The sequence below is a fragment of the Pimephales promelas genome, chromosome 19 (genome assembly GCF_988280905.1).
Source record: "Pimephales promelas chromosome 19, fPimPro1.hap1.1, whole genome shotgun sequence".
Classification (NCBI taxonomy): Eukaryota; Metazoa; Chordata; class Actinopteri; order Cypriniformes; family Leuciscidae; genus Pimephales; species Pimephales promelas.
This window is the reverse complement of record NC_142787.1, coordinates 30,330,026-30,357,334: the sequence shown is the minus strand read 5'-3', so window position 1 is coordinate 30,357,334 and position 27,309 is coordinate 30,330,026. Positions and strand designations below refer to the sequence as shown.

The 27,309-nt window shown below is 36.9% G+C and overlaps 2 protein-coding genes across 4 annotated transcripts in view; both read left to right on the top strand.

Moving 5' to 3' along the window:
- Positions 1–12,443, top strand: part of chm (CHM Rab escort protein) — a 57,710-nt gene extending 45,267 nt beyond the window's left edge. Inside the window, exons 13-16 of one of the 2 annotated variants that reach the window (XR_016147611.1) lie at positions 3,506–3,616; positions 11,526–11,683; positions 11,779–12,093; positions 12,243–12,443. Coding sequence is in view for 1 of the 2 variants with exons in the window: in XM_039676649.2 (XP_039532583.2) it covers positions 3,506–3,616; positions 11,526–11,683; positions 11,779–12,033 (524 nt within the window). In the remaining variant the exon portion in view is untranslated. Of the gene's footprint in view, positions 1–3,505; positions 3,617–11,525; positions 11,684–11,778 lie in introns of both variants that reach the window. The other variant, XM_039676649.2, reaches the window with a different exon arrangement.
- A 938-nt stretch (positions 12,444–13,381) lies between these two features.
- On the top strand, positions 13,382–25,981 carry wdr55 (WD repeat domain 55). 2 transcript variants are annotated; one of them, XM_089123801.1, is made up of 8 exons: positions 13,382–14,000; positions 17,546–17,700; positions 18,618–18,718; positions 19,928–20,015; positions 20,137–20,316; positions 21,822–21,921; positions 24,023–24,192; positions 25,500–25,981. In XM_089123801.1, exons 1-8 carry the CDS (start codon positions 13,935–13,937, stop codon positions 25,849–25,851), a joined length of 1,212 nt encoding a protein of 403 aa, XP_088979927.1. In that variant the 5' UTR covers positions 13,382–13,934; the 3' UTR covers positions 25,852–25,981. The 2 variants fall into 2 exon arrangements, with proteins under 2 accessions (XP_088979927.1, XP_039532588.2); XM_039676654.2 differs by lacking the exon at positions 13,382–14,000 and adding an exon at positions 17,280–17,355.
- Positions 25,982–27,309: the final 1,328 nt, after the last annotated feature.

Below are 27,309 nucleotides of genomic sequence, written 5' to 3'. Positions count from 1 at the left end.
CATTGGATTACTTTATTCAGTTTCTGTAGTATTTCTGACATACCCAAAAAACTGCCCCAAAATGTCTCTTAATTTGTGTCTTTATTCTATTTTATTTATTTGTGCTACTTTTTTCAATTTAATTCAAAGATTGAAATCAAGCTTCCATACATAAACTCTTAAAACAAAAACAAAAAATAAACAAAAAAATTACATTACCATTTAGGTAAGATCAATGTAAAAAAATGTCAAAATATTTATATATTTATTTATCTATATCCATCTTAAACATAAAATAACATCATACTGTTTGATCAAGCTGTGCGACTGTTCTGACTTTTTTTGCATATTGCATCAAAATCCTGTTTATTCTTTGTATGCATTTAGTGTACCTAAAATAAAAAGAGTTTTATATACAGGTTTATGGCTCTTAATTTCTTTGTATTAATTAACCACTAGTAAACTTATGTCCACTGTTCTTTTTTATAAATATAGGATTTGTATTGCATCTTCATTATAGTCGAATCGAGAATCAAATCAGGAATCGAGAATCGAAAATTGAATCGAGAATCGAAATCGAATCGAACTGAGAGCTTGTGAATCGAAATCGAATCGAAATTGAAATGTGAATCGATACCCAGCCCTACCGTCAATGTGTACTTACATTTACGAGTCGTTAAATCATGTTTAATTTGGACTTCTCTGTGCATGCTCTTTGAGGTGGTGACCATAGACCTCCATTATATGACTGACAGACAAGAACGCTTTGACATAACAATATCAAAATTGAAACTAAATCTTTGATGCCCTTGAGGTAATCTAAAACATACCAAAAAATAATTTCAAAGTGAACTATCTCAATAAATTATAGACATTTTTATATATGTATATATAGTGTACATGCACTTTATTTTCTTCAAGATTCAAAACGGAATATTACATGTCCATTGTGAATCCACCTGTACTGCAAGTGTTCACTTTTAACTATCCTGGACTTTTTAAAATCAGCCTTTGGCAGTGGAGAGAATCTTTTTCGAAACTCTGCAGTCCCGTGTGTTTTTAGAGCCTTCAGTGAAGCTGCTCCTCCCGTCCTGTCCCACTGGAGATGCCTACATCTGTGCACCTCTCCACGGTGTGACACGGAGCCTGTGTGCCGCCCTGAGCTGCCTGCACTCCAATTGTTCTCTTTGATCCTCTCGCGCACACACTCTCATGTACCACAGACCATAGGAAGGAACACCGGAGAAGTAATGATAAGCCTGGAAGTGGTGTGTGTGAACTCTTGGGATTACCCAGGACATTTCTAGTAGAACTTCTCAGACCTTTATGAGAATTGAATTGTGGCGCTCGTTTCTTCTTTTCCCCTCTGGTCTTCCATGAAAGTAGCCCTGAAAATGATCCAGAGTCTTACTGTAGTTCTTCTAAGATTAGGATGTTAGCCCAGTTTGTCATACTTATTTAAAGGTGCTTTTATGTTGTTGTTTTTTACTGTAGTTAAAGGGACACTCCACCCATTTGCATTAAGATTTCAATCGTTAGAAACCCAGTCATACTATTGAATGGTCGTGCAACTCTCTCATTTTCCCCTGAGACCAGAGAAATCTGCTATTTACCTTTTTCACTTTTCGCAAAAATCGTCATTTTACGTCATTGTAGGAGGAAGTGTAAGGGGGGGGGGATTTCTGTAAAGACTACAAGCACTAGTTCCCACCCTTGCCCATAGGGGGTTGGGCCTAATGCGCTAACAGACCAATCACAGATCAATCCCAGTGCTTTGTGATTTCACCGGCAGAAACTTTTAGAAAATATGGACGAAGGTACTGAAAATGCAGACGGATGCATTGTGGATAGAGTTGGGTACCGAAACACGGTCCGACGTAAACGGTAATAAACCAGACCGAATAAGAATGAAAATTTCAGTGCCTGAGTCTCAGGGGGAGAAACTACTCTCTCTAATATTTTGAATTTGGACTGCAGTACCCATTTCAGCCACTAGCTGTCAATATTACACACTGCACCTTTAAGCAACTTTAATTTTTTTGCCAGTAAAGGCGGGCATGCACTGTGCGATTTTCGTCCGATTTTGAGCCGAATTCTGACTCGTGCGACTCTTTTTCGTGCCGGACCGATTTTCAGCTTTGTCGTGCAGTGTACAGGGAGTAACGAGAGGCGATTAGCCGCTCACGATCGACAATCGGATGGTCGGATGCATTTCTGGCATGTCAGGAATTTTGGTCGCTCCTCGTGACTATATCGCACAGCTGAAGCAACGCTACGAACCGATTGCCCTAAACTCAGTGTTTTTTTCCCTCACTGCACCTGCGCGAAAACAGAGTTTAACCATTTCATCTGCAGCAAAAATAAAATTAAAATAAAAACGATCTTTAAGTTCTGTAGTTCAAACTAGCTACAAATTACTGTTGCTTACCTCCAGTTCGTGTTGCAAAATGGATAATATTACCCACATCCTCCAAGCCACCTGCGATGTAACACCTTATTAATTTATCAAACAATGTTTTTGAAAATAAACCTGTTTTTAATTTTCATTGATTATTAATTATGGCAATGTTCGGACATATTATAGACTGTTAATAGTTATTTTATATGCCTATAATTCATTGTAATCGACCTAAATGTTTTAGACAATTTTTAATGAGGAGTAAGATTATGTAATATTTTATTATCCTCACGTTGGTTATGTGCTGTGAAAATATTGCGTGGCAAATTAATTATAACAGCGGATCAATTTAATAATAAAATTAGCCCATAGGCCTCCCCTAATAATGACAATTCAATAATACTAATAATAATTAAATGCATAAATTGAAAATGCTAAATCATCTTGATATTGATAGCAGATGCTTTTTTTTTTTTTTTTACAATATCTCTGGATACATACACGTAAATAGGCGCAATCCAGGGAGTTATCGCAGATATTACACGTATAGTGTGAGCAGTGAAGTCGCAGCTCGACAATCGGACCGTACAGTGTGAGCGCAAAATCCTGAACTTTGGCTTTGCATTGCATGCGATTTACTCGTTGAGTGTGAGTAGGTACCTTGCTGAAATCGCACAGTGTATGCCCGCCTGAAAGTGAGCATGCTCAGACATGAGTGGGCTTGAGTTCTGATCCTATTCATTTATCAAAGAAAATTGTTTCCTGATTGTTATAATGAAGTTTTTTTTTAAGCATTAAAAATTAAAACTTGCCTAGAAAAAAAGTGTGTGTGCACACTGGTTTGACCTACATTATGAGTCCTTATAGTGTAGTGCGTATTATCTTTCAGGCTACATTATGAGGACAATGCCAATGTCTTTGTAGTTCAGAACGCTAAATACACTTCTGTGATGGGTAGATTTAGGGACTAGAAAATGTCAGTAGCTCAGTATAACTTCCATTACGCTTAAGGAATGTCCTCATAATGATAGAAGTACCAGTGTGTGTGTGTGTGTATAGAAATGGCAATGGAATTTTCTAAGAAATGTTTTTTTCTGAATTGTGCACAATTGTGGTCTCTTTGAACAGATTTGGTCCACTTGACCTGTTCATCCTCTGGTACGGCCCAAGAAGATCTTGCTCCAGTTGTATCTCAATTGTTTGACGTTCCCGCCATTCCTGGAGAGGAACCTTGTGGAGGTAAGACCTGACCCAGCTCTTTCACTTCCAATTAAATCTCCCCGTCATTTAAACCCATTAACATCTTCAGTCCTTTTGCGCATCGACCTCCTATTGCACATACAGATCCGCTAACAGTACTTAACTAACCTTGCCGCCCGTGTCAAAGAGAGATCATCTCTTCCTCTCTTTAAAGAAAGATCTGGTATTGCTGTGACATTCAGCGAAGGGCTTACATGGAGACGTTATTGGCGATAACCGTGATTGATATTGATGGTGGTGTGGCAGGCAGGGGCCAGGCGCTGCTCCCATTGATTCCCATTATGCTCTGTCAGGGTCTGCTTGGCTCCTTCAGAGTGAATCTGAGAACGACCTGTCACATACGACCTCACTATCTATATACCTTCAGATCATAAGGGTGGAATCACATTGTGAGTTTGGAAAGATTAGATTAAAAAAAAAAGATCAGTTTATGTTAGTACGCATGTTGGTGATAGTTGTGGTAAGTTTTTTTGATTTCCTTGAATATTGAGATGCTTTAGATGATTTATTTAGATGTTGAATTGAAATCATTTCTCAAAATTGTTCCCAGAAGCCCTCGTTACATCGGCTGTTTTGTAAATATATAAATATTTTTTTATATTTTAATACATTTTTTTTTGTGTTATTAGTTGAGTTCAGTCTAAAGTCTGGTGTTTTAAATAGGGCTGTCAAAAGATTTTTAAAAATAATTAAATCATGTGCTGATTAATGAATCGAATCAATCTCAATTAACCACATCTGAGAAAAGACAAGCGTTGGATCGACTTTTTCCGCTGTGAAGGATTGCGTGATTTAGGGGGAAAAACCTTTTTTTGTCCAAAGAAATTTGGAATTTTATATCATTTAAACGACTATTTTTATTAAATTTAAAAAATAATATTTTTTATTAAAAAAATACTATTAAAATTCAAATACTAATATTTACGGCTTTCTTGATTTCTTCCTTTTCAAACGTTAAACTATTGAGCTTTTGATTTCAAGTAGTGCTCACTGCAGATCCAAATGGGTGGAGCTTGACCTTGACCTGCTCCACTTCTGTGAATTAACCTGTTGAGGGATATGGTTAAGGTTAAAGGGTTAGTTCACCCAAAAATGAAAATTAAGTCATTAATTACTCACCCCCATGCTGTACCAACCCCGTAAGACCTTCGTTCATCTTTGGAACACAAATAAAGATATTTTTGATTGAATCTGAGAGCTGGATCAGTCCTATATAGACTGCCTAAGGGACTGGCTCTTGACGGCCCATAAAGTCATTAAAGAAAAGGTTTAAATATTCCATGTGCCTACAGCGGCTCAATTATACGTTTATCAAGCGACGAGACTACTTTTTGTGCGAAAAAAACATAAATAACGACTTTATTCCACTATTCCATTACTTCCTTATGGGCGCATGCGCGAGAACTGAGACGAGGACGTTCTCATTCGTCTACTTCTTGTTACCGGCTGCTCACCGCTTAGGAGTTTTATCGCCCCCTACCGTATAAGATGATGTGCTGATATAGCTGGAAGCGCAAAACTTTCTGTTTACAAGCAGAGGAAGATGCGCGCTGTACACTTAAAAGCCTTTAATCTTCTCAAAAAACGACAGTGTTCCTTATAATCCGGAGCGCCTTATATATGGATCATCATTTTATACGGTAGGTGGCGGTAAAACTCCTAAGCGGTGAGCAGCTGGTAACAAGAAGTAGACGAATGAGAACGTCCTCGTCTCAGTTCTCGCGCATGCGCCCATAAGGAAGTAATGGAATAGTGGAATAAAGTCGTTATTTATGTTTTTTTCGCACAAAAAGTAGTCTCGTCGCTTGATAAACTTATAATTGAGCCGCTGTAGGCACATGGAATATTTAAACCTTTTCTTTAATGACTTTATGGGCCGTCAAGAGCAACCCGGGCACACCCGGGCAAGCTAATCGAGGTCTTCAGGATCACTAGAAACTCACAGGTAGGTGTGTTTGATCAGGGTTGGAGCTAAACTCTGCGGGACAACGGCCCTCCAGGACCGAGTTTGAGAACTTCTAGCTCATCTGAGGTCCAGAGAGGGGGAACTGGACGTCAAGCTCCACCCATTGGCTCTGCAGTGAGCAGACTTGGTTTATTTTGTCAGAAACCTGCAGGGAGCCCTAAAATCTTCTCTATAACTGTTTTATATGCACTTTTCATGACAAGCTGCCGCCCTCCACTCTTTTTAAACACATTTATTTAATTAAATTGGAGCCTTTGCAAATGAATAATCCCACTAAGCCTTGTTACGATTCAATTTTGACAAGTTTAGCTACTAGTCTAGTTTGGACTTGATTTCATTTCTTGACACTGATCCTTTCCTATAGCTTCATGTCATAATTGATGATTCCTAAAATGTGCCAATTGATCAAAATTTGTGGAATAAGTGTGATGGTAAGATGACTGTATTTCATCAAGGTCATCAAGTCCACGGCATCTTCAACCTTCCTCACTCCATCTAACAAACTCAATCTCTCTTTATCAGCCATCATCCCCCCCACACCTTTAATCTTTATCACTTTCCCATCATGCACATACTCTCCTTTCAACCATTGCCTTAAATATTGATTCTTGTTGCGAATTTAAGTACGTCTGCGGCTCAACAAAATAGAAATGTTATAATTGTTTCTTTGTGTGTGTGTGTGTGTGTAAGCACGTGTGCTCAGGTGCGGAGGGTGCGAGACGCGGGGCCCCGCTGGGCGACACACAGCCTTTTTATCACAGGAATGAGCTAGTACTATTTTAATTAAAATGTCAGAACAAATACTGGCAGAGGTCTTGAGGATGAATCGCTAGATAAGAAGAGCAGTGGGCCAGAACAGGTCAGAGAGACAAAGTCACCTGGGTAGATCTTCATTCATCCCCATGGTCAAAGCGGTGTGTGTGTGTGTGTGAGAGAGAGAAAGAGAGTCTGTTTAGATCATGATGGAGCCAAATGGAACAAATCAACAGCAACTACTGAAGATTTCCTTGGGGATTTTGAACCCGTCGAAAAGATCAAGGCTCATATATGACCACGTGTAGACTAGATAAAAACAACTCCATAGTAACGCCCTGGTAACCACCGACAACACCCTTTCATCATGGCCCTGTTTACACCTGGTTTACACCTGAGTTTTGATCGATCCGATCACAAGTAGACGAGGGAGACGCGTTCCTGTTTACACCGTCTCTTTTGTCCACTTTCAACCACTTCTGTCCTGAGTCTATGTGCATGATTGAGCTTTTACAGATCTTTCAATCTAATGGATGAAATAAGCGAGTAATGAAAAGGAGTCATGAAATTTCATTACATATGAATTTTCATAAAATATGAAATTTACATGAAAGGAGATGAGGGAAAAACTTTAATTTCTGGTCTGGCAGCCGCAAAAAACACACCAAACGCTGTGAGTGAGTGTTAGAAATCTGGAATGGTATGACAACATTGTGTTTGGTGTGTTTTTTGTCTTCAAACCAAACTTGGGTCTCCATCTGACAAAGTTTAAATCCAGTCCCATAATGATTACACATTAACCCCAAAACTGTATTCTGGACAAATGTGGGCAAAATAGTTTTTGATTTATTTTTAAAAAATACTTCCCTTGATCTGAGCGGTAGAAGATTAGGCTACTTTTCCTAAGTTTGCCTCCTGAACACACACAATTTTTTTTTTTTACTCAATTCTACAATGTTAAGTGGGTGAAAAAAACTCCTTAATCTTGTATTTGGGTCAAAAATGGGCACCCATAGAAATGAATGGGAAAAACTATCATTTAGAGCATTCTAAAATAAGCCAAAATAAGATGGCAAAGTCACTTCATCTTTAGGTTTTAGCTCTAAGAACTTATTGGAATGATATTTTAATGTAGTTAATTAATACTACATAGTAATTCGTTTACATAGACTCTCCTGTTCGAACTCGTTCATCAAAATTAACAAATCTTTTTCTTAGTCAATTTATTCGTTTCGTTCGTTGAATGAACCAAATGACTCGGAAAAGATTTGTTCATTTTGATGAATGAGTTCGAACAGGAGAGTCACAAACGTGCGTCATAGCTTATAAAACTCAAACTGACAAAATGAGCGATCGTTTCGCTTGATAAGACCCTTATTCATCGTCTGGAATCGTTTAAAGCCCTTTGAACAGTTTGCAGTTTGCACTGAAACTCTCATTTGGACCTTGAACCGTTTGGTTCCCATTGAAGTCCATTATATGGAGAAAAATGCTGGAATGTTTTCATCAAAAACCTTAATTTCTTTTCGACTGAAGAAAGAAAGACATGGACATCTTGGATGACATGGGGGTGAGTAAATTATCAGCAAAAGTTTTTTTCAAAAGTGAACTACTCCTTTAAGATTTTCGGATTCTGTGGTTGCACCACCACACCTCTACAATGGTAGCATAGGTGCACAGGAACGATCCTTCATAAAACGCATAAAACTTTAGTTTACAAAGACGTGAAACTCACTGATATGCTCGCACGAAAATCGCTGCAAAGGATGCTAGCAGTGTGCCAGTGTGTGTTAGAGGGTGGCAGTGGTTTGGGAGGTTTGCAGCTGCAGGCGTGTGTTAGCCGCCATCAGGAGTGCTGCTGTATGCTAATCTGACATTTGTCACATCTGGGAACATGTGTGCGTATGTATGACCGGAAGAGAACCACTGCCCCCAAACACTGCATACCTACAGATACTTCAGTATCATTTTTAAACTTAAGATATAAGATAATACATTTATATAGAATAGTATATTTTATACAAAAGTTCACTTTTAAAAAAAAACTTTTGCTGATAATTTACTCACCCCCGTGTCATCCAAGATGTCCATGTCTTTCTTTCTTCAGTCGAAAAGAAATTAAGGTTTTTGATGAAAACATTCCAGGATTTTTCTCCATATAATGGACTTCAATGGGGACCAAACGGTTCAAGGTCCAAATGAGAGTTTCAGTGCAGCTTCAAAGGACTTTAAACGACACCGAACGATGAACAGTGTTGTGCAAATTACTTCCAAACTGTAATACATTAGGTATTACTTGTTACTGTTATTTAAAAGTAATTCATTACCTTATATTACTGTCTCAGAATTGTAATGCGTTACATTACTCATGTATTACTTTTTAGTTACTTTCACCACAATAACTAAGTAGAACTTAACTTTTGGGCTGTAACGATATGCAATATGAAACCGAAATCGCGATTCGCCACACGACTCAGATCCACGAACCTACAGAATCGTGACGCACCTCTTCCAACTCCAGCGTTATTCTCCTTACCGTCCAGATCCAATGCTGCCTTATCTTTAAATTAGGCTATTAGTATTATTTGAAGTTAACATTATAAAATACGTGGACCTACACCACAAAACTAGTTGAGGATAAATTATTTAAAATTGGGGAAGTCCAGCATTATGGACATGACATTTACAGTCAAAACTTGAAATAAAAATTCTCAGAAAATACATGTATTGAAACGTATATAGGCTACTTCCTCAAAGGACTCCAGACATTAGACAAATATCAGTCTATGTTTTATTTTTAATATTCGGGAAAAGACACACATTCATGCGTGACAAAAAAATAGGAGGCAAAATATATTTTTTGTAATTCTGTTAATTACACTGCGCAAATCGGATGAGGAAGGGTTGGCTCTCCGGTCTCCATAGAACTTAAAATATTATTTTAGTTTTCGTGTTCGCATTTATGAGGAAAAAACAATGTTACAGACGCGACCGCTCTGAACTGACACTAAAAGACTGCTTTAAAACTTTCACAAAGTCTGTTGCCTTTAAGAAGTAAAAGCAGACAATACACTGTAATACAACTGTAATACAAGCCTCACTGAACATGTAACGAGTAAAATATTACTGAAAATTGATTAGTAATGCCTTACACTACTGCGTTACAGCAAAAACTAATATGTTACTGTAATGTATCACTTTTGTAATGCGTTACTCCCAACACTGATGATGAATAAGGGTCTTATCTAGTGAAACGATCGGTTATTTCAAAAATAAATATCAAAGTTTACGTTTTATAAGCTCAAATGTTCGCCTTGCTCTGTTCTGTGATGCGTGTTTGTGACTCTCCTGCAAAATGAACGAATCTTTTTTCGAGTCATTTCATTCATTTTTACATCATTATAAAAATGTATATTTTTTCAACACTGTCCATATATTATCTAGTGGCATGTTCTGGGCTGTCTGGACTCTATAATAGAAGAGATTCTTTGGCTGTGTGTGTGTTCAGTGTTTTGTGAATCGGTGACCCGGCAGCGTTCAGAGGAGAGGATGGGTGGTGTATTTGAAGCGGCGTTAAACATTGATGCCGCCACAGCTCTCCCCTCGCCAAATTAAGCAAATCACCGGGCCACTCCGGGCAGGAAAAGGAACACGCGTCATAATTGTGTGACATTTGGGTAATGACCGTTCTGACATTTCAGACTGACACCTTCTCCCTCTCGCTTTTTCTTGCCTTTCTTTTCCCACCTTTTTGCGGCAGAGGCTCGTGTATTTAAAGGGTAATGATACAGACTGACAGCTTTACGCTTTAAACGAACCAGCGAGACACACACACACACACACTCTTGAGATTCTCCGCTCTTCTGTTGGACCATAGGGCTCGTCTTGCCTAAGATGTCATCAAAGGAGATGAAGAAAAAGAGATTCGATGACCCACGTCATGCGCCCGCTAGCAAAATATTAACAATGATTCATCTCATGATAAATCAACGTCAGTCTTTTAAAACTGGTGTATAGGAGGAAAGTGCAATATTATTCCAACTTTTGACTAGTTGGCCTATCTAATGCAGTCTTACACCAGTCCAGAGAGGCATGGAAAACAAAACTGAAACATGTTTGTCTGTTGATCTATTCCTGTCTAAGTGTGCGTTTCTATACCATCAAAATCTGAAATACTAGAGTAAATAAAGAGTAAAATGTCCGAAAAACAGAGTCTGAAGTGTGCACTTTACTATCCCATGAAGCCGTAGGAGAGGATTTATGAGTGGAAGTGAACCAACTCAGCAGACACTGGTGGGTCATGTGACAGAAAAAAACATGGCTGATGTAGGACGTCCACATTGCATTCATACTAACCATAATCATACTAATGTAGTGTGTACTTTTTTAACGGCTGCGAAGTAAATTCAAATGTAGTGCCTACTCGCACAGTACGCGATTTTGGATTTCTTTCTTTCGTCAGTCGAAAAGAAATTAAGGTTTTTGATGAAAATATTCCACGATTTTTCTCCATATAATGGACTTCAATGGGGTCCAAACGGTTCAAGGTCTAAATGAGAGTTTCAGTGCAGCTTCAAAGGGCTTTAAACGATTCCAGACGATGAATCTTATCAAGCGAAACGATCGCTCATTTAATAAATAAATAACAAAGTTTAAGTTTTATAAGCACAAATGCTCGTTCGCAATTCTCCCGTTCGAACTCGTACATCAAAATGAACGAATCTTTTTTCGAGTCATTTGGTTCATTTAACAAACGAATGAGCAAAATGACTCAAAAATGAACGAGTTCGTATAGGAGAGTCACGAACGCGCATCACAGAACAGAGCAAGGCGTGCATTTGTGCTTATAAGACTTAAACTTTTTAATTTATTTTTTAAATGACTGCTCGTTTCGCTTGATAAGACCCTTATTCATCGTCTGGTGTCGTTTAAAGTCCTTTAAAGCTGCACTGAAGCTCTCGTGTGGACCTTGTACTGTTTGGACCCCATTGAAGTCCATTATATGGAGAAAATCCTGGAATGTTTTCAAAAACATCGACTGAAGAAAGAAAGACATGGAGATCTTGGATGACATGGGGGTGAGTAAATTATCAGCAAAAGTTTTTTTTTAAAAAAAGTGAACTACTCCTTTAAAAGACTGTAAAGAAATGACTGCTTAACCTCCCGCAGGTTTGGTGGAGAGGAGCAAGCCTGCAGTGCTGTGGGTCATGTACTTCAACATGAGGGACACGTCGGCCCAGGACAGCGGCGGCTACATCCTGCCGAGTAACGTTCACGTCTGCACCGGTCCCGACAGCAGCCTGGGCAGCGACTACTCCATTAAACTGGTGAGTCCAGCAGAGGGAGGCAGACACTGCGTTTTGTGGATCAGATATCGCCTGTTGATTAAGACACAATTATGATTGTTTCTGTTTATTTCCAGGCTGAATCAGTGTTTCATCATCTCCTCCCTGATGAAGACTTCTGTCCGCCCGCACCTAACCCAGAGGACATCATCTACGACGGAGACGGCCCGCAGGCCGAAGGGTCAGGGTTTGATGAGAGTAATAACACAGAAGAGGATAAAAGCCAGGCCGAGGAAGACAAGAGTCCGTCGACTGAGAGCTCTGAACCTGCAGAGATGGACAGTGTTACCCAAGAGACACCGCTGGACATGAGCCCTTCCTCTGAAGAATAACCCCTCTTCATTTCCTCTACAATCACCATTTCACTGAGCATATGAAATCTCAAAACACAGGTTCTCATCAACTCTTTTTTTATATATTTCATGTGCCTTTCTTTTACACTCAATACCCTCTACAATATTTTATTTTGACTGGTTAATGTAGGAGGCAGAATGTATTCATTTGCATGGTTCAAGCAAGGTGCCTATTATATATTCTACAGGAGGACAAACACACTGATTTTGGTGAGGAGTTGATGCTTCAAACCTTCTCAAGATTCATTTGCCAAGAACTTGTACTTCAAATGCCTTTTTAAATGCTTGTCTGTTTTGCGTCATCACATCGCATCCGTATTTGTAATAGCTATAAATAAATGTATCATGCAGAAAGGTTTGCTGGCATTAAATATTTAATTGAATATGTATTTTAGTGTCGCGCGCGCGCGTGTGTGTGTGTGTGTGTGTGTGTGTGTGTGAGAATATATGAAGAGTTCAGATGCAAAAGCCTCTAAATGCCATTTGAAAATTTTCTTCTTTAATGATGATTTTTATCAAACTTGTATATTTAAGTTCAGTATTTCACTTAAATAACAATTAATAGGTAATTATCATTGCCATTTAAGTGAAATTACTGAACTTAAATATACAAGTTTGATAAAAATCATCATTAAAGAAGAAAATTTCAAATGGCATTTAGAGGCTTTTGCATCTGAACTCTTCATATATAGATTTAATTATTAGTGCATTTCCCCTGTAGTTAATTTTATTCCTTAAAAATTCATATTTGATCACCAAAATTACATATTTAAACATTTTTCTTTCCTTGAAAAAATGTCTTCATGTCTTAAAATAGCTTGAATGTAACTTTACAACTTTGCCCTATGCAAATTAGCCCCGCTTCCACTCACTCACACCAGCTCAGTGAGTGATCCACTAACTTAGTTGGCCCGATTGGTTAAAAGGTACTTAGTTTTTGACACTGTCTTTAGTTCACTGACTAAAGTTTAAGGAGAAAATACTCAAAAATAATTAAATACATTTAAAAAAAAAATACAATACGCTGATTTCATGCAGCCGACATTTTGAAATCGCTCCGGTGGGAAGAAAACCGGAAGTGTCGCCTTTAATCATAGGAGAGTCGGGAATTTGATGAACTATTGTTGTTTTAATGTAGAAATTACTTATTCTAAAATTTATTTAAAAAATAAACTTATTCTGAAGTTCAATTTTTATATCGAACTATATATATAAATCCCATATTGGATATATAACGTCCGTGTGAATCGCGGCAGCTTCAGGTTGGTATTTGTTGTCTATCTGTACTTCCGGGATTCTTTCCCGCCTTCAATTTCAAAATGGGTGCTGATATCAGCGTATTGTGTTGAATTTTGAATTTGCACATGGTTTGTCTTAAATTGTCGTATTAAAAACACAACATAGACAAATACTTGATACTTTAAAAACTTGATTTTCACCAAAGGGGGACTGGAGATGTTAATTCCCTCTATCACTACAACGGCATGTATAATATTCTCTTCATATCTTCATCACGATAACATTCCATGTCGCAAACTGGCAACAGAAGCCTAACGCCCCTCATTAATACATTTGTACAAATTCTACGCATTTGCATGTTAATTACATATTTTTGGAGAAGTTTTTCAGCACAGATTTGTTAATTCCCATCTCAGATGCATTTAAAGTGGGGCAATATTGAACTTGACATGGTCTGTCAGTGTAAACTGTGACGCCGAGCGTTTGCGCTGCTGAAGGAGTGCAGTTTGCCTGTTCTGAAGGCGAAGTGAGAGAAGGAGCACAGTTTGATGACATTTGGTTTGCACTGCCATGGATGAACAGATGGCTCATTATGGTCGTTCCTCACAGCGCTTGCTGTCTTTGTTTCCGTGGAATTTGATATGGGCTCTGCTGAGGGTATTTACCCGTTGTGGAGGGGGAGAATTACTGCTGAACACATGGCCCAGGTTAGTCCCAGACCAGAGGAACTGCTTCTTTCAGGCGGCTGGGAGTAAAGCACACTCCTGACAGCACTGACGAGTGTTTAGAGTCAAGTCAAGAGTGATGTGTGTCACATACAAACCGGTCTTAGGTTTAATTTTCTCATTTTGTAGGATGCATGCGATGTATTTTTGTAGCTGCACGGCAAGTTCCTGATCACGCGCTACTTTATCACTATCCCGTGATAAAGCACTACTTTATTTCAACCCTGTGAATGTGGGTTTTTTTGCATTTAAACGCATACATTTCAGTAGATGACTAAGATTATTGTGCCTGGTAATGAATAAAATAACTCGTGCAATTTTTTCTTTGAAAAATCACGTTTGTGTCAACCCTGTTACAAGGTTTGTGATCAGTGCAAAATGTCTAATAATGGCCCCTCAGCTAGTATCATTGCACCACACAGTATTATTCAGGTGATTAAAAATTGTGTTTATCTCATAACAGAGCTGAACGATCAAGCTTGATGAATGTATTTGTTGTTAGTAAGCCTGATCCCAAGGCACTACTGTAATTTTGGAATTCATACATGAATTTGAATAGATGACTGAGTTTATTGTGCCTGGTGATAAATCATACATAAAATTGAAATAAATATTAATAATTAGTGCAATTTTTATTTAAAAAAAAAATCACGTGCTTTGTGTCAATCCTGTTACAAAATGTTTCAGGGTTGAAGATCAGTGCAAAAATGTTTAATGGCCTCAACAGTGAAATATCATTGCGCCACACACTGTTCACATGTTGTTCTGGTGATAACTTCTGTTCTGGTGGTAACTATCAATGAATTTATTTGTTGTCAGTAACCCTAATCCCTGACTGGTAAAGCACTACTTTATTTTAACCCTGTTACTGCAAGTTTGAAATTCATAGTTTATATAAATTAGTTAACTAGTTTATTGTGCCCTTGTAATAGATCACCATTATTTCATTATTAGATCATCATTATGTATTGAAATATAAAGAACTCATGCCATTTCTCTTTAAAATGTGTTTTGTGACAACCCTGTTACAACCAAAAATATTCTAGCGTCCAATAGTTTGAAGCTGCACTGCAAGTTCCTGTGATCATGCGCTACTTTATCTTTATCCTGTGACAAAGCGCTGTTTTATTTCAACCCTGTTACTGTCATTTTGGTATTATAAATTTAACGTCCAATAATGGCCTCACAGCAAGTATCATTGCACAACACAGTATTATTCACAGGCTGTTTGCTGGAGATTTAAAAAAAAAAAAAAAGAAGGTGTTTATCCCATAACAGAGTTGAACCATTTAGCTTTATGAAGCCAATGTAAGTGAAAACATAATGAGATGATATTAAAAAAAAAAAACTTTTAGAGAAACATACTTCGTTTTCAACCACAGAGCGAAAAATATTGCCATTTTAACAGAGTTGAACAGAACATGGGGAATAGACGAATGCCGCATTTTCTCTAAAATATGAATAACGTATGTATATATATATATATATATATATATATATTTCCAATAAAGGACATTTCTTCCTTTTTTTGCTCAAATCTCTCAAATAATGTAAGTTGACTATATACTGTTAATTCATGAGGACACACACATTATATGATTTTCTGAGAGTGACCTCTGATAATTTCCCCCAGCTGAGACACGAGAACCTGAGATCTCAAACATGCCCTTATTTAGGTTTAAACCTATCGAGTGTCCATATCTGCTTCATGCTCTGTGATCGATTTCCTCAATTTTCGTAATTTCATGACAATCCTTTATCTCCAGCATTTTGGTTTCATCTCATTGTTTTGGGGGGCATGAGATTATTTTCTTCTCTCTTGAGTGACCTGCCTGCTCAATAGCATCATTGGGAATCAATTTTCTGCATGGAGAGTCTTGACATTCAAACGCAAAAGGGTAGAATGTGCCACAGGCAAGACACCTAGCGGGGGCCGCGCTTCTCGGCACTACGGGGTGCATTCAGTCAGGGATCTTCTGGGACTTACTCTGGGGAGTGCTAAAATGTTTCTCAACAAATTGAGGATAGAGACAAACATTTTTTTAAACATAGATGCCTCTGGCTACATCTGATTTTATCTTTAAGAAGACCATTTAATAAGGTGCTTTCTAGAGGTGTGTAAGAGAAAGGACTGTCTATGTCTCATATGCTCAATACAAGAGCAAGCATGAAGATGTTTAATCATTTTCAGTGAATAGGAGTTCAATGGTGTATTGGAAAATGTTGAGGTTAGACAGGTGGTGTGACAGTTGATGCATCAAGGTATTAATCAAGGTAAATTCACCTTGTTTTAATTGTAAACATTTAGGATGCATGATTTATTCCAGATTTTTTTTTGAAAATTACATTTACATATTTATATTTATCCCATGCTGTTAAACATAAATCATCGAGCATTCATTTAAAAAGAGAATGTAAAAAAATCTAAAAGTGTTTTTTTTTTTTCAAATTCCAAAGTGTCAAACGTCCCACGTCTGAAAAAACAACAAAAAAACAAACAAACAAACAAACAAAAAAAACCCCAGCGATTTATGTCTTAATAAGGTGCAGCGCTTCTGATTTGAAAAGCGTTAATATGTTTTTACTGACATCTAGTGGCTACATTATGTCATTACATGATCTCAATGCGGATTTCATTTTTTTGGCCTTGATTTTGACTCGTGAAAAAGGCTATTTTTCTTATGCTAGGTTCGTGTCTCTACATAAAATATAATACATTATTTTTATAGCCCAATATTGAAGGGAAAAAGAAAATAAATAACAACAATAACATAATGCCCATTGTAGTAACTAATAAAAATCTATCTAGCATTTATTTACTATCATTTATGGCTGCATTTTAAGGTCCAAAATCCTTTATTTGTCACACACATGTGATGTAATGTAATAAAAATGTTTTCCCTCGTCCGACAGTGCAAAAACATACGAATTAAGGACACACAAACATTCTAAAAATAATTAAATAAAACATTACTATATTATGATATATAAATAAATAACTCAATAAATATGTCGTGAATAAAACAAAATACAATATATTATGTGAATAAAATAGAATATAGAACTGAAAATAGAATAAAGTACAGGTTTTGATGTAAAATATACAAAACACAGAAGCTGTACAGTGTGCAAAAAAAACGTTTTTAGCATCTGAGGCGAGAATATGTAAAAGTCCTCGTTCATTAGCTTAAAATTAAGAAATACATTTCTACTTAGAGTATAAAAATAAAGCATACACTGCGGGGCGGGCCACTCCAGTGCAGCGCGTGGCGGAAGTGACATGTAGCAAACAATAAAGATGGCGACTTCCATAGAACACGAGGATTCATTTGAACAAGTACGTTTATTGTTGTTGTTGTACAATATCGAGCGTTTCAGTGCCGTCATTTGTCGGAATATATTTCAATATACATTTTGAATCAACCCAAATGCCTGATAATTGAGTCGTAAAAGCCACTTTGACCCGTTTAACCTGCGCTAAAGGCTCCACAGTGAGCTGATCACAGTGTGTGTCGGTGTGTTTACAGGAGGAGACTGAAGAAGAGACCGAAGAAGAGCCAAACGCACCAAAGATCCGCGAGACACCAGAAGACATCAAACTAGAGGCGATTGGCAACACAATTGCATTTCATCCCAACCAAGACATCCTTGCAGCTGGAGACATCGATGGAGATATATACCTGTACGGTTGTGTTTATTTCTCACGAATCTAACTTATAGTCCTCATTTTCGGTTGAAATCAACTTTACTGGCTGTCTGTCTTACGCAGGGCCGTTTCATTACTAAAATTCATGAAATATTGACAGGGAAAAATTACTCCTAGTCTTGTTTAAAAAGTTCACCAATCACCACAACCTGATTTCGTTTTATTCATTCACATATTCAAAACATCTCCATATATTTTAACACTCCTATCTTATGCAGCACAAACACAAAAAGCTCTATGTGGAAATTTCCACTATTACAGGCCCATTGACCCCTCTCTAGAAGCAAGAGATGTTAAAAATGCTCTTTAAAAACATACATGGTTTTATGTCATATACCTAAAGCTACACACACTTCTAACAATGACCCTTAAGTGAGTAATTAACATTAATGTTTGTATTATAACTGCGTGATTAAAGGAGTAGTTCATGTTTAAAAAAAACTTTTGCTGATAATTTACTCGCCCCCATGTCATCCAAGATGTCCATGTCTTTCTTTCTTCAGTCAAAAAGAAATTAAGGTTTTTGATGAAATCATTCCTGGATTTTCTCCATATAATGGACTTCAATGGGAACCAAACGGTTCAAGGTCCAAATGAGAGTTTCAGTGCAGCTTCAAAGTGCTTTAAATGACACCAGACGATGAATAAGGGTCTTATCAGGCGAAACGATCGCTCATTTAATTAAAAAAATAAAATAACAAAGTTTAAGTTCTATAAGCACAATTGCTCGCCTTGCTCTGTTCTGTGATGAGCGTTCGTGACTCTCCTGTTCGAACTCGTTCATCAAAATGAACGAATCTTTTTTTAAGTCATTTCGTTTGTTGAAATTATTTATTTCTTTATTTATTGGTAGTTGACAGGAGTGTATTAGAGCATCTCTCTTTGCTTTGCAGATATTCATACTCCTGCACTGAAGGAGCAAACAAAGAGCTGTGGTCATCAGGACATCATCTCAAGTCCTGCAGGAAAGTGCTCTTCTCCAGTGATGGACAGAGTAAGCATCTACTTCCTTTACATTCATCACAGTGTTTCCCCAACACTGACTAAAAGCTTCTGCTGGGATGACGTTTTATATCAATAGGATTTTGTTCCATTTGCAGAAAATAAGCTCTGTAACCCAACAAAAGTTTATTATTCTTACACTTTTTGCGATAATCTACACAAATTAACACAACTTTTATAAAGTTTTGCCGATGTGAAAAGCTAGGCTACACAACACCACTTCAAACTCACCACAATTAAGATTTCAACAATTAATTCTCGATAAGATTCTTGATTATTTAAAAAAAAAAAAATCCTGAAAGTTTGAGTTAAAATAGTTATAATAGTTATGCGTGATAATTTTTGCTGATAATTTACTCACCCCTATGTCGTCCAAGATGTCTTTTTTTTTTCTTCAGTCGAAAAGATGATGAACATTCCAGGATTTTTCTCCATATAATGGACTTCAATGGGGTCCAAACGGTTCAAAGTCCAAATGAGAGTTTCAGTGCAGCTTTAAACGACACCAGACGATGAATAAGGGTCTTATCTTATCTGGTTCATTCAACAAACGAAATGACTCGAAAAAAGATTGGTTCATTTTGATGAACGAGTTCGAACAAGAGAGTCACGAACGCGAGTAAGGCGGGCATTTGAGCTTATAAAACTTAAACTTTTTAAATTATTTTTTAAGTGAGCGATCGTTTCGCTTGATAAGACCCTTATTCATCATCTGGAATCGTTTAAAGCTCTTTGAAGCTGCACTGAAACTCTCATTTGGACTTTGAACTGTTTGGACCCCATTGAAGTCCATTATATGGAGAAAATCCTGGAATGTTTTCATCTTTTCAACTGAAGAAAGAAAGACGTGGTCAACATGGGGGTGAGTAAATTATCAGCAAAAGTTTTTTTTTTTTAAAGTGAACTACTCCTTTAATTCCTCGCATATATTTAAAGAAGGCAACATTAAATCAATTCATAGTTTTCACAGGAACGCCCAACTGGATGCCAAGACAATGAAATTAAAACACCAGATACAGAATACACCTTAATCTATCCTGATGTCATATCATGTGGAAACTCATTTGCACAAGTCTTAAAGTTACAGTAGTCTGTTTAATGCTTACGGTCATCGTAAGACATTTTATTTATAACTTATAAGACAATGGAACTGGAAGTGCTAAAAGGCTTAAAGAAATGTAATCTTCTCTTTGTTCTTCAGAATTGTTCAGCGTGTCTAAAGACAAGGCTGTTCACATCATGGACGTGGAGGCTGGAAAACTAGTGACACGCATCCCGAAAGCTCACACGTATCTGATATTCACTTCTATTTTTATAAAGCCATCCATCCTTGTATTAGTAAAGCTGTTGAAATGATAGCACAGAGCTCTTTGAACAGCAAACTAATGCCTGTTTTTGGTTGTTTTTAAGGGTCCCAGTCAATGCCCTGCTGCTGGTTGATGAGAATATATTTGCGACAGGAGATGACGAGGGAACTCTGAAGGTTTGGGACCTGAGGAAAGGAACATCGTTTATGGATCTGAAGCACCATGAGGATTATATCAGTGATATTGCCATTGACCAAGCTAAAAAGACACTACTTACGTCCAGGTAATGTTAAAGGGGACCTATACCCTTTACAGGTTTTGTTTTTGGGGTCTGTTAGAATAGGTTTTCATGCTTTATTGTTCAAAATACACATTTTTCTTATATTTAACAACACTGCGGCACCTCTCTTCCCAGTCTGTCAGTAACGCTCAGCGTTTCCCAAAAGTATTGTAGGCCTAAGTTGATCGTTACGAGCTGTGTCCAAAAAGCTTCATAACGAATAGGGTTAAAGGAGTAGTTCACTTTTCAAAACACTTTTGTTGATAATTTACTCACCCCCATGTCTTCCAAGATGTCCATGTCATTCTTTCTTCAGTCCAAAAGAAATTAAGGTTTTTGATGAAAACATTCAAGCATTTTTCTCCATATAATGGACTTCAATGGGAACCAAACGGTTCAAGGTCCAAATGACAGTTTCAGTGCAAACTGTTCAAAGGGCTTTAAACGATTCCAGGCGATGAATAAGGGTCTTATCTAGTGAAACAATCACTCGTTTAAAAAAAAAAAAGTTTAAGTTTTAGAAGGTCAAATGCTCGCCTTGCTCTGTCCTGTGACGCACGTTCGTGACTCTCCTGTTCGAACTCGTTCATCAAAATGAACGAATCTTTTTCCGAGTGAATTTGTTCGTTTTGTTCGTGGAATGAACCAAATGACTCTCCAAAAGATTTGTTCATTTTGATGAACGAGTTCAAACATTGTGTCTTTTGGACCTTGAGCCGTTTGGTTCCCATTCTCCATTATATGAAGAAAAATCCTGGAATGTTTTCATCAAAAACCTTAATTTCTTTTCGACTGAATAAAGAATGACATGGACATCTTGGATGACATGGGGGTGAGTAAATTATCAACAAAAGTTTTTTCAAAAGTGAACTACTCCTTTAACTCCAATTTTTTTTTACTGCATTCCCATAACCGAACAGCAGAGGTCGCCAGTGTGTTCAGTGATCATCTCCATCCATAGGTGAATGTGAGAGAACTAATCATTGCAAATTTCATCAGATTTACAAAGCAGTGTATATGGATCGTTTCGCACAAAATAATAAAATATATATATATTCATGTAGAAAAATGTTTTCTTTACCATCAAGTAAATTGCTACTAGTATTTATACTGTAAAAAGCTCAAGGCAGATTGATTGACATTTCAGCACTTTGTGAATATGCAGTGACTCTTAAGTAGCACTTAACTCGTACTCGCGTCTCACGCATGCATTTTAAGTGCGTTTTTATACTGTATATAATTTTCGGGCACCATGCGTGGTATTGAAATCATTTTTGAATGCCTGCTCGCTTTTTTTACTTTAACTTTTCAGTTTGCCATCATTCATACTACTCTGTGTAGGGAGAGAATTCTACCTACCTAATTAAACAAAATGACACATGACGTAATGTTTTTTTTCTAATTTAGGTGTTCAAATATATCAGCATCTTATGTTTAAATTTGATGAAATTTGATGTTTTTTCATGGCTGTATATGTATATGGCCATTTGTTTTGTTTTTATTTTCAGTGGCGATGGCACTATGGGAGTATTCAATATAAAAAGACGAAGATTTGAACTGCTTTCTGAATTCCAAAATGGAGATCTTACCTCTGTTTCTATTATGAAAGTAAGTACAATGTCAGTGTTGTTAATTAATTAACATCGGCTTTTCCCGCTTTACGGTGTTGTGAACTACAGAGCTGAACAAACGCAGTCATAAAAGAAGCTACTACACAAAATATCAGTACTTATGGCGTGCCGTTTGTCTAATCGAATTAATTGAGAGTAACTAATTTAACCGTTTCCCTTTAATGTGTGAGGCTCAGTGTTGGGAAAGTTAACTTTCTACATGAACTAGTTCAAAGTTCAGTTCACAAATTTTCACTGTGATGCGCGTTCGTGACTCTCCTGTTTGGACTCGTTCATCAAAGTGAACGAATCTTTTCCCGAGTCAATTCGTTCGTTGAATGAATCAAATGACTCGGAAAAAGATTTGTTCATTTTGATGAACGAGATAGGAGATAGTCACAAACGTGCGTCACAGAACAGAGCCGTTATTCATCATCTGGAATCGTGACTTTATCGGAATACATTTTTAAAGTAACCCTCCCAAGCCTGGTGTCTTGTGTTGCCAGATTGGGTGTTTTTTTTTGCTACATATTAAGGCCTGTTTACGTGTGTTTTAGCCGGGTTTTAGCCTGGATGGCTCTATAGAAATCTGCCACCCGATTGTACGAAGTCAAACTGAGAGAGCGTGCGTTCAGAGACACCAGAATGAACGCGTTCACTGTAACGTTCATCAGGCCGTAATACAGTAACTTGCGTTCAGTTCGCGTTCGCCTGAAATATGAACGATCGTTCAATGAACGCGTTCAGGCACTGTCGTGTATTTTCTTACTTGACCAGCAATAATGAATTGAATAAACTGAACTGTTTACTGAAGTTTCTGAACTTGAATCATTAGATACAGCGCTCGTCATCAGTCACAGTCCAAGTACTGTTTCAATGCAAAGTTCACATCTAGCCAAAAATCCCCGGATGTGTTCTTGATCCGCCCCGTTAAACGTTTACCGAGGATGCATCGAGAGGTGACTTGTGCGGACTTGAGATAGTCAGGTATCCCAGAATGCATCTCGCGTCAACCAGCAAGCGTCAATGGGAGAGGAGAAAATCCGCGAAATATCAAAATACTACTGTTATTGAGTCATGAAATATAATTTTAAGAGTGTTTCAGGTGAGAATGTGGTTGTTTAAATCTCAAATCTGTGGTTTATTTATAAAGATAGCACATAGTTCAAACATGTATCTGACGTTTTCGGCGATCATCAACCCCGACTGGAACAGCTTTTCCTTGGCTATGCTTCTAACGTTTGCCGCTGGCACAGATGTCTCGTTTAGTGGATAAACTTGACGTATAATTCGTTTTGTGTAAAAGTCTATCTTTGGTCTTGTCTCATTTAACTAGTTTGTTCCATGGTTTTTTTCCAAAAAAAATCAATTTATTGTGTTATTATAAAAATATATATACATGATCTTCACTTTATGAACAATAAAATAAAATAAAATGAACTATGTCTTTGTCTTTTAAATGTCAATAAAAATCAATAGGCCTAATGTTTCATATTTTTAAAATGAAAACAAAAAGATCATGATCATTTTGTTATTAATATATGGAGGCCTGAACCACATGGCCAAATATGTTTAAGATTTTTTTTTTAATGAAAAGAGGCAAAGTGGGGCTTCATAAGAAATTTCGTTTTGTTTTTGACGAAAAGAGGCAGAGTTGTAGCATATTTCGTTTTATTGTTGCCTAAAATATATAAAATAGATGGGCTAAACGGAGTAGTCAGAGTGACGGGATCAAGTACGCTCTGTTCCATTTGCAGAAGAACCGGACTTGCGTCCTCGGGAGTTCGTTCTCCTGAGTCATACTTGGCAAGTCTGAACTACCAAGGACGCAAGTCCGAACTTTGCGTACTTGGTATTGAGAAACGGCTGTAATCAATCTCACTTCCACTTTTTTCCTATGTTCACTGATGCATTATTGGTAGAATTCTCTTAAAGCTGAACAACCCCATTAATGACAAAACTGTTTCTGTTATTATTAAAGATAACAATTTCACATTTCTATTCTAATTAATTCACAACACTGCATTAGCTGTTGTTATTAAATGACTAAAAGAATAAGGAAGTGCAGTGAACATAAAAGCTTTTTTTTTTTGCCACAGAGAGGCCGTAAAGTTGTTTGTGGATCCAGTGAGGGCACCGTATACATTTTCAACTGGAATGGTTTTGGTGCCACCAGTGACCGTTTCGCAGTTCAGGCCGAGTCTTTGGACTGTATCGTCCCCATCACAGACAACATACTGTGTGCTGCCTCTACTGATGGAGTGATAAGGTGAGGAACAGATGTTTTCTTACTTTCTGTGTTCATGGTCTTATCTCACTTTGTGTGTGTGCGCATATATGTCAGCAGTAAGGCACTCGAGGCAGGCTGTTTTGTAAATAAGGATCTTGTTAGGCACGACGTGAAGCGAGACTATTCACAATACTGCATGCCTCGTGTACCAAAACTGTTTCCACAAAGAACATAGATGCATTAATAAAGCTTTATTGTAAATAGATTAAGATGATCGGCTACCGGAGTATTATTGATAAGTTGTGAGAAGGGGCAGGATTAAATAAGCTCACGCTTCTTCCTACTCCTTTTTCGGACATGTATAAGTTAATATTATTTTTAATTTCATATTTAATGTTTTTTTTTTGCTTTCTGTTTTGGTGAGTATTTGTTGTTATTAAGTTTTTGTTTTTGTCATTAAGTTTTATTTTTGTTCCTATACTTGTTCGAAATTACGGAAGCGTATTGCATTCACTTGAAGAAAAAAAAGCGACTCTGTTTTTTTTAGAGTTAATCATCTTAGAATTACGAGAATTTTTCATGGAAAAAAGTTTTGCTCTGTTTCTCTGAATTAGTGACTTGATTATCTCAAAAATTATGAGTAACTCATTAATTCAGAAAAACAGAGCAAAAACATTTTTCCATGAAAAATTCTCGTAATTCTGAGATGATTAACTCGTTAGTCGTTTTTTTTTCCTCAAGTGAATGCAATGCGCTTCAGAAAGAAAGAAAGATAGAAAATTGGCTATTGCCCAATCAGCATTAGGACTGTTTAAATGGTCACGTGAAAAAGAAAGTACACCCTTTTTGAATTTTATAGTTTTATGCATCACTTCAGGACATGATAAAAAATCATCTGGTCTTCAGCAGGTCTTAAAATTAGGTAAAAGCAACATCAGATGAACACCACCACATGACATATTACTGTGTCATTGTTTATTTAACAAATGGAGAAGTCACGCATGATAAACCAAGTACACCCTTACTGCTTTCCATAGGCATTAAGAGGGTAAGTAGCAGTCAGACGTTGATATCGACAGGGTGAACATCCAATGAAATGAGTAAAACTAATGATAAAACACTTAAAGGGTTAGTTCACCCAAAAATTCTGTCAGTATTTACTCACCCTCATGTTGTTCCAAACCTCTATGTGTTTATTTGTTCTGCTGAACACAAAGGAAGATATTTGGAAGAATACTTTAATCAAACAGATCTCATTCCCCATTGACTACCATCAATGGGGAATGAGATCTGTAAATACTGACAGAATTTTCATTTTTGGGTGAACTAACCCTTTAATTTTGCAGGGCCATCAGTATCTTGCCCAACCGTGTGGTGGGCAGTATCGGACAGCACGTCGGCGAAGCCATAGAGGAGATCGCGCGATCGAGAGACTCGCGTTTCCTGGCCAGCTGCGCTCATGATGAGCTGATCAAATTCTGGGATATCTCCAGTTTACCCGACATGAAGGTCACTGATTATCGACGCAGAAAGAAAAAAGACAGACGACTCAAAGCTCTGAGTAATAAAGCTTTTGATACGGGACAGAATTTCTTCGCTGGCCTTTTAGACACAACTGAGGAAAACCGTAAAGAAGAAGAAGAAGAGGAGGAAGAGGAGGAGGAGGATGATGGCGACGATGATAGCGGAAGCGACTGAATATAATTTATTGCAATCACATTTGCAGTATTGTGTTGACCTAATTAATGTATATTTTCAGATTAACATCTGAATCTGTTTCACATTTATATTTGTATAATAAATTTTTTTTAGCCTCAATTTCAAAATATATCCAATGCTGTCATGTTCTTGTTTGAGTTACGGCTCCTTAATCAACACACAAACGTTTATTGCCCAAAGAATGCAACAAAAGACAAATTTACTGTAGAATTTTTTTTTTTTTTATCTAATACTACTTATGGCCTAAACTAGCAATTTAATTATTGAACTAAAAATCCAATACGTCCAAAATCAGGATGTCAGGAAATGTTTTATTTTGACGTTTTTTTGTTTTTTACTCGGGTGAAAGTCCAATGCACTTTCAACACAACCATGAAATTAAAGGAAGTAGCTTATTTATTGAAAATAAATTGATTTTAAGTGAGAACAACATATTCAGAACATTTTATGATTGAAATATATTTAAACTAAATATGTGTATGCATGAGAGAGAGATACAGATATTAATCTGTTGAACGAACTTAATTAAATTAAGGAAAGGTTTTCCACGAAATTGAATTAAATTTTTCCAACAAATTCAAATTAGTTTGAAATAATTTGTTGTAATCTTGTTGCATGAATTTATATTAATTTAGTCATTCCTACTAGATAAAGTTTTGTCAGGTTAACTACATTTAGTTTTTGCCCTGCCTTAATTCACCAACATTATAATTTTAGTTATTTTGACTCAATGGTCACTTCTAATGACAGACACCTCAAGTGTTGATTTTACATTACACCATTTTTACATGGCAATATAATATTGTGCAGGACTGTCTGCAAGTGAGGTTTACACATAGTGCATACTGAGTGCCCACAGCCTGAACAGGAGGTTGAAAGCACAGATAGTATAATATTGAGTCACCACTCCTGCATAATGGTAACCACAAAATTCAAAAACATAACAGAAAGTACTCTAAGTTCCTAACATAACTGAACATTAAACATTAACTAACAACATCTTTGCATTTACTGAAAAACACATAAAATAACACTTTTTCCATAAATTGACCCTCTTAATGCAGTGCATGCTGGGAACTACAGATCCACTGCCCAGTTAGATGTCAACAACAATGATTCATGTAGATTTCACACAAATGAATTGGGTTGATTGAACACAATTAAATTAAGTTATGTGACAATATTAAACAATCATGCTACTTTTGCTTATTTTAGTTAATTATTTTAACTAGAGTCCAAAATTAATTTTTTAATTCATTTAAGACGAACGAAAAATATTCATGTTGACTCAATTAAAAAAAAAAAAATTGGTAAAGCAAATTTTTTTAATTTAAATTCAAAACCAATTCTCATTTTAATTAATGAAATTGATCAAAGAGCTAAAATCATTTTTTTTGAGTGTATGTTTTTTGTCTGAGACCCCCTTTTTCCCAAGAA

Coding starts and splice junctions, on each gene's coding strand:
- wdr55 (XM_089123801.1), top strand. CDS start 13,935: ATGGGCTCTGCTGAGGGTATTTACCCGTTGTGGAGGGGGAGAATTACT. Junction 14,001..17,545: donor CTGCTGAACACATGGCCCAG/GTTAGTCCCAGA, acceptor GTGTGTTTACAG/GAGGAGACTGAAGAAGAGAC. Junction 20,016..20,136: donor CGCATCCCGAAAGCTCACAC/GTATCTGATATT, acceptor GTTGTTTTTAAG/GGTCCCAGTCAATGCCCTGC.